Below are 18,642 nucleotides of genomic sequence, written 5' to 3' on the forward strand. Positions count from 1 at the left end.
TTTGGTGTAATTATGTTAGAATAAGTTCGTGCTTGCGATTTTTTTTATTTTACCATTTTACATAATGCTTTAGGGTATAACATGGTTGGTATAAATACACAACGCATTACCACTGTCATATTCATTATGCCTCCAACAAATTGCAAATAAATGTTGAATTATTGTGCTTCTTCAAATGATACTTATGATTTTTCCAAGACACACTTTGAAACAATATTATTATTTGGACACAAAATTGCATGGTCCACCAAATACACAATCAAATGTTTTACGAAAGTTTACTTCGGATGTCTTATATCAGGCATTATAACAATCCTCAAATTTAAGATGCAACCAATATCCCCGATTTATACAGAAACCACTGAATTTCATTTACACATTACATAAATCCACAGACGCTGCATACTTAGATACGAGTTCCTGCGTTATTTAATATTGCAAATATGATGATTCAAATGGGCAATGCTGAAGAGACTTCAAATGGTTTAAGGTTCTACATTTAATAAAGACTGAATAACATATAATGACTTATAAAGTTATGCTATTGAAACAAATATTTTAAAATTATGATACTTGTTTCTACATAAGAAAAAACACAACAAACAAACAAAATACAGCAATAGGCAACCCAGAGAGATATAATAAGTTGCATTAAGCCTCGACTGCATTTAACAGATGTTAAAACAAATATGAGGTTTAATTATGTTTTTTATAATCTTAAAAATACTCCTTAATAAATACAACACATATAGTAAATCGTTTACTTAAACAGATTAAGATTGATAGGAGATAAAGTGTTTTTGTTACTTTTTAAGGAAAAAAATCTATGTATTGTACATTTGACTTGTTTACCTTGTAACAATCCAATCAAACCATGTGCAGGACATAAGATCATCTAAACTGGAAAATGACTCAAGACCGTTCATTTTTAATAAACACAATAATAAACAAATGTGTATGTTTATATCATCAATACTTATAAGTTAAGTTTTACTCCTATAAAGTTGGACTGTCTATCTGGACCTTACAACATTACTAGTTAGTCATTGCCTTGTTTGGAGGACGAGACTGCATACGCTTCAGGTAACCACCCTGTGTCAAACAATGGTGCGTATTTACAACATGGTTGTAAGAATAGTCCAGCTTCCTTTTTTTAGACATCGTATACTTAAGACTATGTTCTCACTTCAAAGTCACTTTTTTTAAAGTCACTATGTTTGTAAAAAAAGTCACTATGTTTGTAAAATAGGCTCATTCAAGGTAAACTCACGTTGTGCTGCTATAGTATGGCTGTCACTGTCACCGGTTCAAACTTTGCTTAATCTTACTTAATTAATCCAATCATTTCAACTATGTTTAGGTGAAATCAGCAAAAATAAAAGATTGTATACACTTAAACTTACACAATACAAGGAAAACATATAATGCAGTTTGTTTGTTTTTCAATTTGCAAGTGAGTTAAGTTTGATAGTTTTATTAACATTTTGATTTCTACAGTTTACCAATATATGATATTGAAGATGAACTTATTAAAAAATTAGTTATTTAAATGATTTCCATACATGGTACTTTCATTACGATATACATTTACGTCATTTAATTTTGTTCGCATCTTGGTATTTTAATATGTTTATTAAAGAAAAATATCAGATGCGCATGACAAACTAGTATGACACGTTATATATAGTATATGACACCGATATCCAGTAACACAAGTGCATTACTTTTAAGCATTTGTTTACACCGTCTGTAGGGGTACACACTCTGGCCTCTCTGCGGTTGGTGCTGTACTTCCCGCTACTTCATTGTGCTCATAAGTTGATGATCTTAAATGTAAATTTCATATAATGTTATTTATCATCGAACGATAACGACGTATGTAATTAGACAGCACGATATAGAGATGATACCGGGGATTTAAATATGGTAAACATTGGAATAAATCGGAGAAATACTTGTTGGATATATATTTGACAAAAGTATACTTACTGACGTTTCCATCTCGCTATGCAAATATAAACGACTAAGATAACCACTAGCACTCCAAGCAACGACGCTATTGACTCTGCTACATAGAAGGCGATGCTTGCAAAATCCCGAGTTTCCTGTCGTGCAGTTGGCTGCATCTGCCGTGAAGTTGTAGGCTTGTCTGTTTGGTGTGAAAAATACATGCTTTAAGTGAATCCATTAAATACTTACAACTAAAACGCTGCACTATCGGTTATGATATCGAATAATCGTCTAGTTTGAAGACCTTCAACATAACATTGAGATGCCATATTCGGCAAAAAGTTCTGATTTGAATTACGAATTTCTCTAGTTTGCTAAAAATGAACCAAAGAATGTAATATCCGTAAGCATTATGTTAATACTGCAATCAGCATAAGTGGTTTTTGGACAATACAATTGTAGTTTATCAGTATCCATTATATCAGACGTATGTGCACAGAAAATAAAAATTGGCCAAAATGTATTGAGTGCATTTCTTGAACAAACTAATGAATTGAACCAAAGTTGATTTAAAATAGGTACATTTTCGATTGCGTTTCCAACCTTGCCATATTAAGTATTTTCCCGTCCACTAGTTAACATAATTTGACTTAGGTAAGTTATGTTATTATTCGCCGTTGCCGTTTTAAATAAAATATTCCTGCGTTATCGCAGCAGTTTAGCACTTCCATTTTCTGCTAGCGTGGCCAATTATGTCACGAGTACGTCCATTTATGAAAGGCCAGCGTTATTGCTACTTTTTACTTATTTTACGCAATTCAGTGCACTTGTTTTCTTAGTGAATATGCTCGCATAATATAATTAAAACATGTAGCAGTTATACTTTTTGAGTAAGGCACTTAAACGTGGCACTGTTTTGATCATGTCGTATTGTATTGCACAATTGGTTTACATCTCCCCATCTCCCCTTATGTCGAAATACCGGCTCCAAACTACATAGGAGCCAACACCACTATCCTTTTGATTGTGTTTGCAAATTTCAATAACCCATGTCCTCGAAAATACTTTTCTAGTAACGCTCAAAATGTATAATTGACCGACGGAGGGGTCCAACATACGAATGGACTGCATGTGTTGCATAAACACCAATAATTTAAATGACAACATAAGATACAAGCAAGGGTATGATAAAGATCGGGGATTGCAACAGAGCTATTCGCTGAACATATCACATATCTGCGTGGGGGTAGGTTTAATTTGTCTGACTTTACTTTTAAATTTACCGGTGTTATTAAATATTACACAATGCGGTTAAATAAACAGTAACAGAAGAAAATAAAGCTCAATATTTCCAAGTAGAGAACAGTTATTGACTACATATTAAATAAATAACATAATATGAATTATGGTTTATAAGCTGGTCACTTCTTAATCTGCACAAATAAACTAACAATGTATTTACTAAAGGTTCGGAAAACAGGTTCCAAACACTTGTCTATATAATATTCTGCTATTCAGTTATTTCACGTCTTAAAAATCAAAACTTGCAATGTGTCATCATTCCGTGTATAATTAAAGATGGTTGTGACCAAATAATCGTAGGAAAATTACGTAGATAGATTTAACCTGGTCCTCATGACTAGTCCGTAGTAGTCGGTTTGATAATCATAAAACTCGTCCTAAACCGATATATTGGTGGTTACATCGTAATGCTTTGATATGGTCGTTCCCATATTTGAAACTCATAATGAACTTATTTTTAATATGTATACGAATATTAGTTGTAAATGGAATGCCCCATTTTGTTAAATAATAAGGATTAAATAACATTGTTGACAAGAACGTTGTAGCAAGTGATAGCAACTTGTTCAATACCGGAACTTCCAGTCTGAATAACATCTCTGAGACCATCCGTCAGTGCGAATTTATCCTATTTTTGCTATTGTTTATGCAATTAGGAAGCTGACAAAAATAGTATAGCATTACAAGATAATATATAAGAAAGACTTAAACGAATTACAAAGCTTGCATACAGTGTATGACAGTAAATAAGAGGGTTACGCCGTTATTTACCTTTATCGTTTTCACGAAAGCTATAATCTCGTTTTCCATTCCGGACGATGTCGAATGAATAATGAAACCTTAGTGAAATATTTTGTATCTAGTAATCAAGGAGTAAATTGTAACCATTTTGTTCCTAGTGTATGACTCAAAATTTAAGTTCAAAACTTGCATTAAATGCTGATTTAAATTTCATCCATCTTATATGATAGATATTCAGTGATATCAAGAAACAGAAAATTCCTTTGTTAATCGTACTTGTAACGTGAAGATATTTTTCGGTATTGAACCGTTCAACGTCATTCCCCGCAACGCATACGTACTCCCCAGCGTCATTGTCAGTGGGATTGAAGATGATCAGCTTCCCATTCGCAGTTCCCTCGAAATCGCTGAAGTGCAGCCTGACAGTTGTGTTGAGCTCATTGCCATCTTTGAACCACTGTATGGTAGGCTTCGGAAAACCTCTCGCTTTGCAGTTGAGCTCCAGTTTGGTTCCCTGAACTATGTCTCTGGATACGATCTTGGGGCCACCTGTAACAATGGCCTATGCAGAAAAATGTATGAAGCAAACACACAGTTTTAAAGACACGTGTACATGATCATGCAACTACATGTCTATAGAAACATTCTCTTCCTGAGTACAATTTATTCCACGTGTCTCGGTTTTGATTAATAAACATTTCGCCACAAATTGGAATTGAAGATTATTGTATTACAACATTAATCATTACACTTGTATTCCCAGTTTTTGCCCAGTTTTTAAATCAACATAAAAAGCTCATTATTCATAAGGAGCTTAATGTTAACGATTGTAATTGTTTTTACATAAATTTAAATATAAACTTCACCATTATAAGGAAAATATTATTCTAGCATTATGCCCTTGTGTAAGGGTTAGTTTTAGTCTTAGCACACAGTACAAACATGTATGGATGTTTTACGACATGAGTGGCAAACTGTGCCAATACGTTTATATTACTGCAATAAAAGTACAATACTTTGCAAAGACGGAGAATACAGTGATACCCACAATGAGTTACCGCGAAGAGCTACTGGCTTCGGAGTGATGACCGTCTTTTCCACAAAACTTGAAGGGTTGAATGTAACTATGCACTTGTACTCCCCCAAGTCATCCCAATCTGCAATGTATGAGGCATTTTTTCTTTGTCTTTAATGCATATTACTTCTGCAAAATCCAACGGCGGACTCGGGTAAGTCGCGTTGTTTTTCAACAAACATGCGCCACCTGATCATCAAGCACTAACGAGTTCTTCAAAAACAAGAAACCGTCGGGGACGGGTGATGCTCCCCAAAGGATTTTTTGTCACAATATTGCACTATATATTCAGATAAAAGGAAACGTCTTGAGGGCTCAGTAGTTGGGGGGGACAATATTTTTTTTATATAAAATTTCAAAGGGCCATAACTCTGTGAAAAATCATCCGACCAGAACCCGCTGATAATATGCACATCTTCTCTTGGTAGTGAAGCTTCCCATAAAGTTTCATTGAATTCCGGTCATTAGTTGCTCAGAAATAGCCCGGACAAGAATTGCACTATATGTGCAGTTAATGGAAAATTTCAAAGGGCCATAACTCTGTGAATAATCATCCGACCAGAACCCGATGATAATATGCACATCTCCTCTTGGTAGTGAAGCTTCCAATAAGGTTTCATTGAATTCCGGTCATTAGTTGCTCAGAAATAGCCCGGACAAGAATTGCACTATATGTACAGTTAATGGAAATTTTCAAAGGGCCATAACTCTGTGAAAAATCATCAGACCAGAACGCGCTGATAATATGCACATCTCCTCTTGGTAGTGAAGCTTCCCATAAAGTTTCATCGAATTCCGGTCATTAGTTGCTGAGAAATAGCCCGGACAAAAATTGTGCACGGACGGACACACGGACGGATGGACGGACAGACGAAGCGGCGACTATATGCTCCCCCAAATAAAACAACAGAAAATAATTATGATTTTCAAAACAGCATCGAAAACTCGTTTTGATGGATTCTACCAATTGCCGAAAACTATTGTTTTCGAGATGCCGAGGGTTAAACATTTCCTTTGAAAGAACAATTAAAAGTGAAAAGGTAAATATAAGTTAAATATTATTTTACTCTACCGTATGCGTTCAGCTTTTCAAGAGGTAAGAATTGCTACACTTATCTTCCTATATTCAGCCCTAACCAACCAATAATTACCTTATTTCATCTCATCTGTTGTTTATTAAAGAATCATAATTACCCAATCAAATTAGATTCAAATCATCCCCTTGAATTATTATATAATTTATTGACATATGTAAAAATTGCCGTTCAGAGAGTCGTGTTCAATTTTCCAAATTAACAAAAAAGCGATCTCAAGACTGACAACATGATGACTAACTAGGATTGTTGATAACAAGTGTTCCGTTGTTGAACGTCTGGTATTTGCCTCCGTCGATAAGATCCTGATCGTTAAATCCTTGCCAAGAAAACTCCACGCTATCGGGCCATCCACGTATCTCATAGCTTAGCGTTACTGGTCGAGAGTCCGAAAACAAATATCCAGAGTCCGAGAACATGGCATGCTGGGGCCTAACTGAAAAAAACGGTGCATTTTTTAAAATATAAATGTCAAACTTATCTTTTATAATAAATGAAATTAATAAAGGTCAGGACATAATAATCTGGTAATAATAATAACGGCTTTATTTCTTGGATGAAAGCGAAAAGGTTCTAACTGCATCGCAAAATCCATGCATATTTTTTATTCAAATATGTTAATTCCAGGCAATTAATAAACAAGTAAAAGTTAAATTTGTCAAAGGTTCTAAGTGGAATTAAATTATGTTTGATGCAAAAAGGTTCTATTCGCTGTGAAGTGCTACGTAGAACACTTTTGGAAAATTAAATTAAAACTTTGTTCAATAAATGAGCAATATATTTTGAACATAAACTATTTATAGTAAGACAACCTTCAGAACAGTTAATGTGGATAACATTATTTGCTTAGGCCTATTTTGTACTGAAAATGGGTATGTTACGGGTCAAAGTGACGTGAGTGTACTGAGTGTTAAATGGAAGTATCAATCCCTGTAAGTAAGAAGTATACATATTTATCGAACGGTCGGTTTAGGTTGTTTTTTTTTTACAATTTGTAAGTCGTAATGCAACAAAGGTGAAAAACATCAATCTTCACACAGAGTTGTCGTTTTTTGCTCTCACATACAATTTCTGCCATCACAAGAAAATCCTACCTGATTATTATTCATTTTATTGATTATGAAAAGTAGTATCATTTTTTCAATTATATTTTGAAAATAGTGTATAAGTTTAGGTTCATAATAAAAATAATTAATTAAATTTTAAAAAGTTAAAACTATTGTAACATGTGGAATGCTTATGAAGATAGGGATTTGTTTCAGCTATGCTGGTTCCCGTCAAATGTCTGCGCGGAGGTTGGAAAACATGTGAGAACGTTATGAGTATTATATATAACATCAATACATGGAAGCAAGAAGTTTTGATGATAGACAAACGCATCATTAAGGCAGCTGGAACCTTATGAGATCGGTAATATACGGGCGATAACGCCGTATACCGAAAGCGTTCGGCAACGATTGGACATCTCCGTCAAAGTCCGGAAATAATACTTAAACCACGCAATAAATGAGTGCTTTTTAATTTAGGAAGTAAAAACACAAAATAAATGTCTGCGTTTTTATTTCAGAACTTAAAGTATTCATCTCCTTAAGATTCATTAACGTTTAAGAAATTTTATTTTAAATAATTCGTTTGACAAAAGCTATTTTCGTTCCTGACGTCACGGAACATTGACATTTTGTTGCAAACTGAAAGTACCAAAAAAAACTAAGCGGTTTTCAAACACAAAGAAGAGCTGTCTTCATAGGAAGACATATGCCCCCGAAAAACGCTTTTCGAAACCTAAACACAGATGTCGAAACCTAAACGTGGTCAGGGTCAAAGGGGTAAAAAAAGTGTGTGCGTATGGAAAGGCCTTGCCCATATACACATGCATACCAAATATGAAGGTTACATCTGAAGCGACATAGAAGTTATGAGCAATTTTCGAAACCTTAACGCAATATGTGACGGACTGACAGACAGACAGACAGACAGACGGAAATGCGATCACTATATACCCACTTTCGGGGGCATAAAAAGAATGTGATACCGATAACCAACGTTGTTATGCTGTTAAATAAGGGCAGTTTATTGCAGACACATTACCATTACGGTATGTTGTTTTCACATTATATATACATAAACAAATATTATTTTTATCCATAGCTTATGAACAACTGCATGATTTATCGAGAATTTCTGTGCCTTATTGACACATTATATTGACACATTGGCTTGCAGTTTTGTTACTTTTTATTTAGGTGTTGGACATCTCTCAGATGTCATATGGAAGAATTGCCGTGAACGGTCTCCAGAGGCAATTTCCATATTGTCAAGTTTGAGTCAGAGCCAGCCTAAGTATCCTCCATTCTTGGAACAACGGATCTAAGTAAGACAAACTTGTTTTTGGATTTATTCCTTGCGCATAAAATAAAACTCATTTAGGCCAGAGTTTTTTAATAAAAAGATTTTCGGATTTTTTTCCAAAACATGTCCAGTAGGAGGACGGAAAAAAAAAAGATGGTGACCAAAAATGCACTATGCTAAAAATGTTATGGTATGAAGTTCTTTGTATATTTCGTGACCAAAATAATAAATGTCAATGAAATGTATTATGTTCTAAACATTCTCATACAAATATTTAGCAATAAACACATTTATTAACAGACCTGCATTTCATACGAATATAATTATAGTTGCATAATTTTCTTTTATCCGAAACAGTTTCTGTTACAAATGAAAATGCACAAACACGCAAATATGTCTTTTGCAAGTAATACAAAAAAAGTTATATTGTGTAGAGTTTCAACTCGTCATCATTTTTCATCGTGCAACACCTTTTTTTCATGTTTGATAATTTTGGGTCAGAGAGTTGTCTATTTGCGAAGTGCTTTTTGTCTACAAAATTGATTGTTTCTCATAACAAGCAATCCTATAAGCATCAGTATGAAACATAAAAAGGGATTACTGAATTCATGAAACAAACATTGTGCGATTGTTTTACAGTTTGAGGCATAGTGATTCCTGATAGAACTCATATTGCTGTTGTGGATTTGAAAACGGGTTCGAAAAGTTGTGAAACCATCAGTGCCGAATTATGTTGAAGCCCCAAAAGTAGTTGGCATCTCTGTTGATGCTTATGGCAAAAATGTCCGTTTATAGTGGCGATGTGGAAAGTGTCTTCATTACAACATATATATTTTTTGCTATGTAAGATTGGAAATACCTTGACATTTTGTGGTAAAATGCAGATGTATACACGGGTTGCAGCCAAATTTGATATAGCAGAGTGTATAACTGTCGCTTTTAATATGAAAATTAAATTATATGTGATGTGCAGATGTTTACTGAAGTAGGATGCGTGATAATGAATGGGGTTAGGCAAACGAAAAGTGTAATTTCTTGAAATAGAAATGGTAAAACTTCCTGAATGTCATGTATAATGTATAAAATACATATAGTGTTAAATAAATATGTACAATATATTTCCTCCCACTACAAGTTACAAATATGGTAATTAAAGTTTCTTGTAACTGAACGATTCGTTGTCGTTTTTGCCATTTTATCCAGATGAGTTTACATTTTATTGGAGATCAAAAGCACAATTTGCTTTCAATAATAAATTGCTAGGTTTCAAATGATAACATGCTTAGATAAGACTTGAAATTAAATTTTACTTGCGTTTTTAAGCTCTCAAAATAAGTCTATGGCTTTTTCTTCCAAAGTGAATTATTTGTATTCTGTGTATGCATGGAGGGTGCCTCTTTTAATGATAATGTGCATTTTAAAATTTGTGAATAAGCTTATTTATATTTTGCAATATGATAACAATAGCTTAACCGCTTATGCCTATGGACGATATCGAAAGAACCTTTTGGTCTAAACAGAAATAATATTTTACTATTTGGGAAAATCTAAAAGGAATCTCACTGTCCACTATAACGATATGAATTATGGATCTTCTTAGAATCGGTTCATCTAAATAACATGTGTAGGACCCTTCATCGGCAAAAGTGGTGGCATTCTTTATCAATGTCTTCGTAGTGATCGTAACTGTGTCATCACGGGGGCTCGTAGTGCTTGTCGTTGTTATCTGAAACAGATACACAGAACAGCACTAACTTAAATCAAGAGTGTTTCGTTCCAAGCTCGGTCATCAGTTCACCAACGCAGAAGTTTCGCCAGTTCTAACTGTTATTTCTTATTCCAGTAACTGACATATTCCCTGCTTTAATTGTACCGGGAACTAATAACTGATCTACATTAGTCTGATGTACATGTAATAGTTATGTGACAACATTTTGAATTGAACGTGTCATTAAAAGACTAGTAGGTCAGCGCTCTGCCAATTGAAATGGGCAGCTAGCTGGCCCGATATCATAATGACTACTATTATCTTATACTCGGCTTCAGTGACAATCGGGAAAATTTAATTAAAACAGATCATCTTTAAGGAAGAAAATACTATGTTAGTGTTATAAACATCAAGTTTTAGAAAGGCTTCGAAAATCTGAACGACATAGGGCGAGTTGTGACATGTCTGTTTTAGCAGAACAAATCTTGGATATTTGGCACTAACCTGGTATAACATTTATCCCATTAGTTGTTGTCCTTATTAAAATAAAAAAAGGAAATAGCACAACAACTGTAAAGTAATCGATCTGGGTCCTGCAAATTAACGAAATAATGGGCAGGTAAGCTTTATACCAGCAAGCTCAATACTGCAATCTGTATTCCTAGATAATATATGTTGACAATGCACTTTTTGTTTTGTGAAAGTTGTTTCTTCTTTCCCGTGCAGTAAAAAAACTGCAAAAATTAACTGGTGAACACATTTCCAATGATCATTTATTCTGGGAAAACCTGTGATCACACAATTTAAAGTCCAGACCTAGTTGATTGAAGCATTTTGTTTACTGTACCAGTACGCCCTCTGGTAACATGTTTGTGTTCTAAAACCATTTTATAAATATTAACTGGTACATTTAAGACCTACAAGCTGGGTTAATAAAAGTACATTTCGGATGATTGAATTGTTACGTATGTGCATCAGTATAACTTACCTGATATCCCATATCATTTCCAACTAGTATATCCATATCGTCCTTCCGAAAAGAAAGCGGCGATGCGCTTCCTTTATAGGTGTTAATACACTCTAATTTCAGCACATCTCCTTTTAATATTGGAAGCCGAACAACGGGAGGTAAAAGCAGCAGACTCGGCACTGAAAATGTTGAACACAACTAAGAGCGCTCACACTTATTACAATATTCTGATTCGTCGACAATTATGGAAAGCTTTGACTGTCTTTTACGTATACAATGAACAGTGTTGTGTCAAAATAGAAGTATATTTAGTCACTTTGTCAATATATTAAGTCAATATGTCATTATATTGGGTGCTTGTGTCAATATATTATGTCAAGCCACACTTATATTGAGTCAACGAACCTATATATCATGTCGATGTGACCTTATATTATGTCAATACGTCATTATATGAGGTGCATTTGTCAATATATTATGTCAAACCATCCTTGACTAACCCATTATTAACGTTTTCTATTTAAACATTTCCTTAAACAATAAGTGTTCCGCGGTCGGAAACATATGCCCCCAAACAGGGCTTTGAACGAGTGACCCCAACTTCAATATGGGTAATCTACTGTCCAAGACCAATGCGCATGTGAAGTATCAAGCCAGTCGGTAAATTCGTTCATGAGTTAATGATCGGAAACAATGTTCACACTTATTGCGGCAGTGACCTTGACCTTTGATCTAGTGACCCTTATTTCAATAGGTGTCATCTACTGTCAAAGGCTAATGCGCATGGGATGTATCAAGCAAATTGGTCGATTCGTTGACAAGATTTCGATCAGAAATACTTTCCCACTTATCGCGCCAGTGACCATAACCTTTGACAAAGTGATCTCAATTTCAATAAGGGTCATCTAGTGTCCAATGGCGATACACATAAGAAGTATCTAGCCAATCAGTGAATCAGTTAACGAGTTATTGATGGAAAACGATTTTACAATTACTGTGTAATAGTGACGACCTTGACCATTGAACTAGTTACTCCAATTTCAATAGAGTCATCTACTGCACAAGGCTAATGCACATGGTAAGTATAAATCAAATCGGTAAATCAGTTGACGAGTTATTGATAGGAAACAATTGTACTTTTAATGTGTAACAATGACCTTGACCTTTGACTTAGTAACCTAAATTTCGAAAGGGGTAATATGAGCTTCGATGCCAATACACATGCTAAGTATAAAGCCAATCGGTCGATAAGTTGACAAGTTATTGATCGGAAATAATGTTGACACTTAGTGTTATAGCGACCTTTCACCTAGTGACCCCCATGAAAATAGGGGCCATCTACTTCCAACGCTAATGCGCATGTGAAGTACCTAGCAAATCAGTCAATTCTTTGACGAGTTATTGATCGGAAATGATTTTCATATGAAATGTGATGGTGACCTTGACCTTTGATCTAATGACCCCAATGTCAATAGGGATATTTACTGTCCAAGGCCAATGCACATGTGAAGTATTAAGAGAATCAGTCAATTAGTTGACGAGTTATTGATCGGAAACGATTTTCAAACTAAGTGTGATAGTGAGTGTGACCATAACATTTGACCTAGTGACCCCAATTTCGATAGGAGTTATCTACTTTTCAAGGTCAATGTACTTGTGAAGCATAAAGCAAATCGATAAATTTGATGTCGAGTTATGGATCGGAAACGATTTTAACACTAAGTGTGATAGTGACCTAGACCTTTGACCTTGTGGCCTCTATTTCAATAGGGGTCATCTACTCTCCAAGACCAATGTATATGTTAAGTATCTATGCAGTCGGTCAATGCGTTGACGAGTCATTGATCAGAAACCACTTAGTGTGAAAGCGACCTTGACTTTAGACCTAGTGACCTCAATTTCAATATGGATCATCTACTGACCAAGGCCAATGCACATGTGAAGTAGCAAGCCAATCGGTCAATTGGTTGACAAGTTATTGATCGGAAACAATTTTTACACTTAGTGTGATAGTGACCTTGTCCTTTGACTTTGTGACCCCAATTTCAATAGGGGTCATCTACTTTCCAAGGGAAATGCACATGTGAAGTATCAACCCAATCGGTCGATTGGTTGACGAGATATTTATCGGGTCCGATTTTCACACTAAGTGTGATAGTGTTGTTGACCAATTGGTCAATTCGTTGGCGAGTTATTGATCGGAAACCACTTCGTGTGATGGTGACCTTGAAATTCGACATAGTAACCTCAATTTCAATAATGGTCATCTACTGTCTAAAGCCAATGCACATGTGAAGTACCCAGCTAATCGGTCAATTGTTTGACGAGTTATTGATCGGAAATGATTTTCACACTTACTGTGATAGTAACCTTGAACTTTGACCTAGTGACCCCAATTTCAATGTGGGTCATCTTCAGTCCAATGCCAATGTACATGTGAAGTATCAAGCCAATCGGTCAATGGGTTAACGAGTTATTGATCGGAAGAGATTTTCTTACTTGATGTGATAGTGACCTTGACCTTTGACTGAGTGACCCCAATTCTACTAGAGCCCATAGACTGTCTAAGACCAATGCACATGTGAAGTAGCAAGCCAATCGGTCAATTCGTTGACGAGTTATTGATTGGAAACGGTTTTCACACTTAGTGTTATAGTGACCTTGACCTTTTACCTAGTGACCTCAATTTCAATAAGGGTCATCTACTGGTCAAGGCAAATGCAATCGGTCAATGTGTTGACGAGTTATGGATCGGAAACGAACTGGTCTATCGACATTCAGAATGGTCTACCGAAAGACAGACCGACCGACATCCAGCAAAACAATATACCCCCTTCTACGAAGACGGGCATAACAATAAGTCATAGTAAAAACCATACTTATGTGATATTATTTAAACAATTGTCTTAAGTATCCTATCATAATCATTCATTCGTTTTAGGTGTTGAACTAAAAACTAGTTGTCTTTGTTTTTCAAGGCCACTTATGGAAAGCTTAATATAGCAGTCACAAGTATCGAGTGTATGTGCGTGTCTGCGTCAAATCTGGACCGGGCTGTACATTGGTCATTAGTTGTTCAGTTTCAGAACAACTTCCTCACATGTTAATCATGCTTAGACGGCGTCTTGTTATAAATACACAATTCATTACCTCAAAGATCAAGGTCGCACTTAAGGGTCAAAAATCAAAATTTGGCCATAAAACAGCTTTTATCAAGGTTACGTAATTATAAATTAAATAATAATTGTGCACTGGTTTACATATAGATATTTGAAATAATTTATTATACATAGTTTATAAGGAAGACTTACATATAACATTTCTGAGTTATCTGATAAAATCAATGAATACAAAAATAAAAATAAAATCCTAAGCATAACACTATCTAAAACATGCCAAAAATGCATTACACTTCTAAAGCTTATTTTTGCATTAGACTAATTCAATAAGTCAATTCACGGAACTGTTTATTCCTGATTGGCTGGGTTAACAACAAAATATGTTTCGTGTATATGTTGTATTTAGTACATTTACTTTTCTGTTTATTGTATGCATGTAAAATTAACTAATTAACGTTACATTTATTGTTAATTATTTTAACTGTTGAATGTTCAATTATTTAAAAATACCATTCAAGCAAAGCTTATTTGGAAACATACCATTATGCATAGTTTAAATCATAATATGAGCATAATGTCAAAATGGCAGAGTAAATAATTGAAGATGCATAAGATGAACAGTTTTAGTAAAATCTAAACAAATCCCCAAATCCACTTATTAAAACTTGAAAAAAACATGCATGTGTATTTACCCGTACCCATATAATAAGTCAGTCTGAAAAATAAAATCATAAAAATTGCAATTATCTTTACAGTAAGACAACCTCATAAGATATTGATTGTAAAATGAGGTAGAATTTGTTTAATATCAATTGTGCACTAGCATGCACAAGACAAATAATAGGTTGATGCATAGGTAATGACATTGGTGCATATAATGTAATAAATGTTTCAATTATTAAACTACGGTTGACATAAAATAGTCATTATGTAATAAGATTCTCACGCAAACACGAAACATTTATTATTTATTTCCTATATTGAAAATGTATCTTTCTTCGAAATGATATATGATTTGAACTTTCTTCATTATGTTATTGTTTGTGTATGTAAATGACGACGAGCTTAACAAGTCTGAATAAACTTGTATGTTCTGTTCTGGTAATGACTTAATTAAAACACACAAGAAGCTGGTCTCAAACTATTTTTTACAGACTGATCATTAATAGGTATTTAAGCATCAATCCTAACTTTGACTTGTACAAAAACATGCATTATTGTTAAACATATTTAATTATCTATGCTCTGCTTTATTTGATTAATGATTAATTCGATTAATAATCTTCATTCGTATGTTAATATCTTGCAGTTAAAAAGAAGCAAATCATTGGCAGTTGTTCTATTTTATGCACGAAATTTTTTATAGTCATAAGTGCATCATTTAGAATGCAAAAAAATACTATGAATGTTAAATATATTTTTTTCCTAAATATTGCCTCTTTGTGTGACACAAATCCCTTAATGGTACAATCATTTATGTAATTGTCTAAAAAGTTAAATCCATAATCGTTGTTTAGAAAACTTTTTCATGTAAATTAAAATCATATCAGATATACTCTTAGTTATAAAAGTGCTTAAACTGCTTGAAAGTGGTATAGTATATGACAAACGAAGTAAAACATCAGATTCTCTATTAAACAAATGCGGTCCCCATTATGCAATAGTCGTGTTTTAAAAGAAAATAAATTGTCATTTTTTTCGACTGGCAACAAAAATTATTATCACTACACTTTCCCTTTTCGAGCCTTTGTGTTCATGCTTCTGTTCACAATATTCGAGTGATAACCATGTAGCTGTGCAACGTGTTTAGCATGTTTCAGTAAATTGTACAAATTTGTTATCAGCAAACATTCATAATTTTACATGAGCATGTATTTCAGTAAACGCAAAAGTGTTAACCTCATGCTGTGATATCTTAGTTAAATGCATAGATTTCTCACGAAATAAACCTTTTTTTCTGCATGTACTGTTGCTGCTTTAAAGTAAAATCAACTAAATGATACTTTCGTTTAGAGATAGGACATAATCATCAATTAAACTTGGACTCAAATACGTCGCAAGTATTTGGTAAAGTCGTGCATCTTGGTATATCCTGATATTCGTGGTACGGGTAAAGAGTAGTAGAAACACATTTTAATGAGCTGATACGACAATGACCATGAGCATGACAGATGAGCTTAGAAAACAATCTTTAGGTTGCATGGTAACTTAAATTTCGTTATGTTTACGAAACGCCGAAAAGAAATCAAACAGTACTTACGTTGGCATTGCACCAAAGAACAACAAGATAACACAAATATAATTAATTGTAGCATGTCGTTTCCTCTTATGTGACCGTTCATTAAAAAATGGCCTTACTGAATTTGCACATGCAAAACACAAATGAATAAAGCTAGACTTTATGTTTAGTTTACGGATCTTGTACCGTTAATAAACCTTTATCTCTCAAGGTCAAGACCCATAAAATATGTAAGTGCGCATGAGCAATAGGATCACAAAATACATTGCGTGCTGTCGCGCATATCATGTTTACATATTTTTATGTTGATCACAAAATAAGGCGTAAACATTGCGTGCTGTCGCGCATATCATGTTTATATATTTTTATGTTGTATCAATAAATATGCAGAAAAAAAAACAACACACTCTCAACATTCAAACATAAGGTTTAATTTCAGCCTCTCTCGTTAGGCTGTTGCTTGCGAGGATGACAAAAGGATTAAAATGTCAACCAGAAAGATAGGATGGAGCAACAATGGGGCGACATTTAACAGTTTATATTGTTATGGCCCTCTTCGAAGAAGAGGTGGTATATTGTTTTGCACATGTCGGTCGGTCGGTCCGTCGGTCGGTCCACCAGATGGTTTTCGGATGATAACTCAAGAACGTTTAGGCCTAGGATCATGAAACTCCATAGGTACATTGAACATGATTGGCAGATGACCCCTATTGATTTTCAGGTCACTAGGTCAAAGGTAAAGGTCACAGGGACTCGAAATAGTAAAATGGTTTCCGGATGATAACTCAAGAATGCTTACACCTAGGATCATGAAACTTCATAAGTACATTGATCATGACTGGCAGATGACCCCTATTGATTTTCAGGTCACTAGGTCAAAGGTCAAAGGTCAAGGTCACAGTGACTCGAAATAGTAAAATGTTTTCCGGATGATAACTCAAGCATGCTTATGCCTAGGATCATGAAACTTCATAGGTACATTGATCATAACTGGCAAATTAACCTAATGATTTTCAGGTCACTAGGTCAAAGGTCAAGGTCACAGTGACACGAAACATTAAAATGGTTTCCGGATGATAACTCAAGAATGCTTACGCCTAGGATCATGAAACTTCATAGGTACATTGATCATGACTGGCAGATGACCCCGATTGATTTTCATGTCACTAGGTCAAATGTCAAGGTCACCGTGACTCGAAATAGTAAAATGGTTTCCGGATGATAACTCAAGAATGCTTACGCCTAGTTTTCATTTGAAAAAGTCATTTTAAACATTTTGTTGAAAACCTGTACTTTTATGGGCCAGCAGCTCCAGCTATTCCAGTAGCCCTAGTAACCAAGGGAACACAAGCAACAGACAGGGGTCGTACATTCCCAGGGGTCGAAATGCCAGGCCTGTGGGTGGAGGGCAGGAGGGAGAGGTAATGTGCAAGTGTGGACAGGCTGCTAAGAGGTAACATAGATTGTTTTAAATCAGCCTCGATCTTGGAAAACAGGGTTTAATGCATGTGCATAAAGTGTCATCTCAGATTAGCGTATGCTTATCACAGGCTAATTACGGAAAACACTTTGAGCTTTATTGTCTTTTTTGTGTAAAGAAGCATCTTCTAAGCAAATCCCAGTTAAGGCAACTCTGTTGTCCCTGATAAGCCCGTGCAGACTGCAAAGGCTTACCTGGGCGGACTCTTTATTCACATCCATTTTAATCCTTTCCCACTAAGTGAAAATGGCTTATACAACCAGCATAAAACCAGAACAGCCTGCGAGTAACTTTCAGTATGTTCAGGTTTTATGCTGTTTGCTGCTTATCAGTATTTAAGGATTGAAAAAGAAGCCTTTCAAATTGGAATCTTTTAAGAAAAGTTATTTTATTATGCCACTCTTCGAAGAAGAGGGGGTATATTGTTTTGCTCATGTCGGTCCATAAGTCCGAATGTCTTTCCGTCCACCAGATTGTTTCCAGATGATAACTCAAGAACGCTTAGGCCTAGGATCATGAAACTTCATGGGTACATTGATCATGACTCGCAGATGATCCCTATTGATTTTGAGGTGACTAGGTCGAAGGTCAAGGTCACAGTGACCCGAAATAGTT

General features: G+C 34.9%; 2 protein-coding genes across 2 annotated transcripts in view; one reads left to right on the top strand and one right to left on the bottom strand.

Annotated features, from left to right (window-relative positions):
* Window positions 1-1,249: 1,249 nt before the first annotated feature.
* LOC127853384 (hemicentin-2-like) lies at window positions 1,250-16,756 on the bottom strand. Its single transcript, XM_052387875.1, has 8 exons — window positions 16,569-16,756; window positions 11,208-11,368; window positions 10,075-10,237; window positions 6,404-6,598; window positions 5,052-5,150; window positions 4,270-4,542; window positions 1,990-2,149; window positions 1,250-1,826 (listed from the first exon to the last, which is right to left on the bottom strand). The coding sequence occupies exons 1-8, from the start codon at window positions 16,648-16,650 to the stop codon at window positions 1,739-1,741; spliced, it is 1,221 nt and encodes a 406-aa protein (XP_052243835.1). The 5' UTR covers window positions 16,651-16,756; the 3' UTR covers window positions 1,250-1,738.
* Window positions 16,757-17,769: 1,013 nt separating this feature from the next.
* Window positions 17,770-18,642, top strand: part of LOC127854114 (uncharacterized) — a 10,645-nt gene continuing 9,772 nt past the window's right edge. The window contains exon 1 of the mRNA XM_052389115.1: window positions 17,770-17,968. The gene's annotated coding sequence lies outside the window, so the exon portion shown is untranslated. The remainder of the gene's footprint in view (window positions 17,969-18,642) is intronic.

The sequence above is a fragment of the Dreissena polymorpha genome, chromosome 12, assembly GCF_020536995.1.
Source record: "Dreissena polymorpha isolate Duluth1 chromosome 12, UMN_Dpol_1.0, whole genome shotgun sequence".
Taxonomy (NCBI): Eukaryota; Metazoa; Mollusca; class Bivalvia; order Myida; family Dreissenidae; genus Dreissena; species Dreissena polymorpha.

Coding starts and splice junctions, on each gene's coding strand:
- LOC127853384 (XM_052387875.1), bottom strand. CDS start 16,650: ATGAACGGTCACATAAGAGGAAACGACATGCTACAATTAATTATATTT. Junction 5,151..6,403: donor ACTTGTTATCAACAATCCTA/GTTAGTCATCAT, acceptor CATACATTGCAG/ATTGGGATGACTTGGGGGAG. Junction 2,150..4,269: donor AAAATATCTTCACGTTACAA/GTACGATTAACA, acceptor CACACCAAACAG/ACAAGCCTACAACTTCACGG.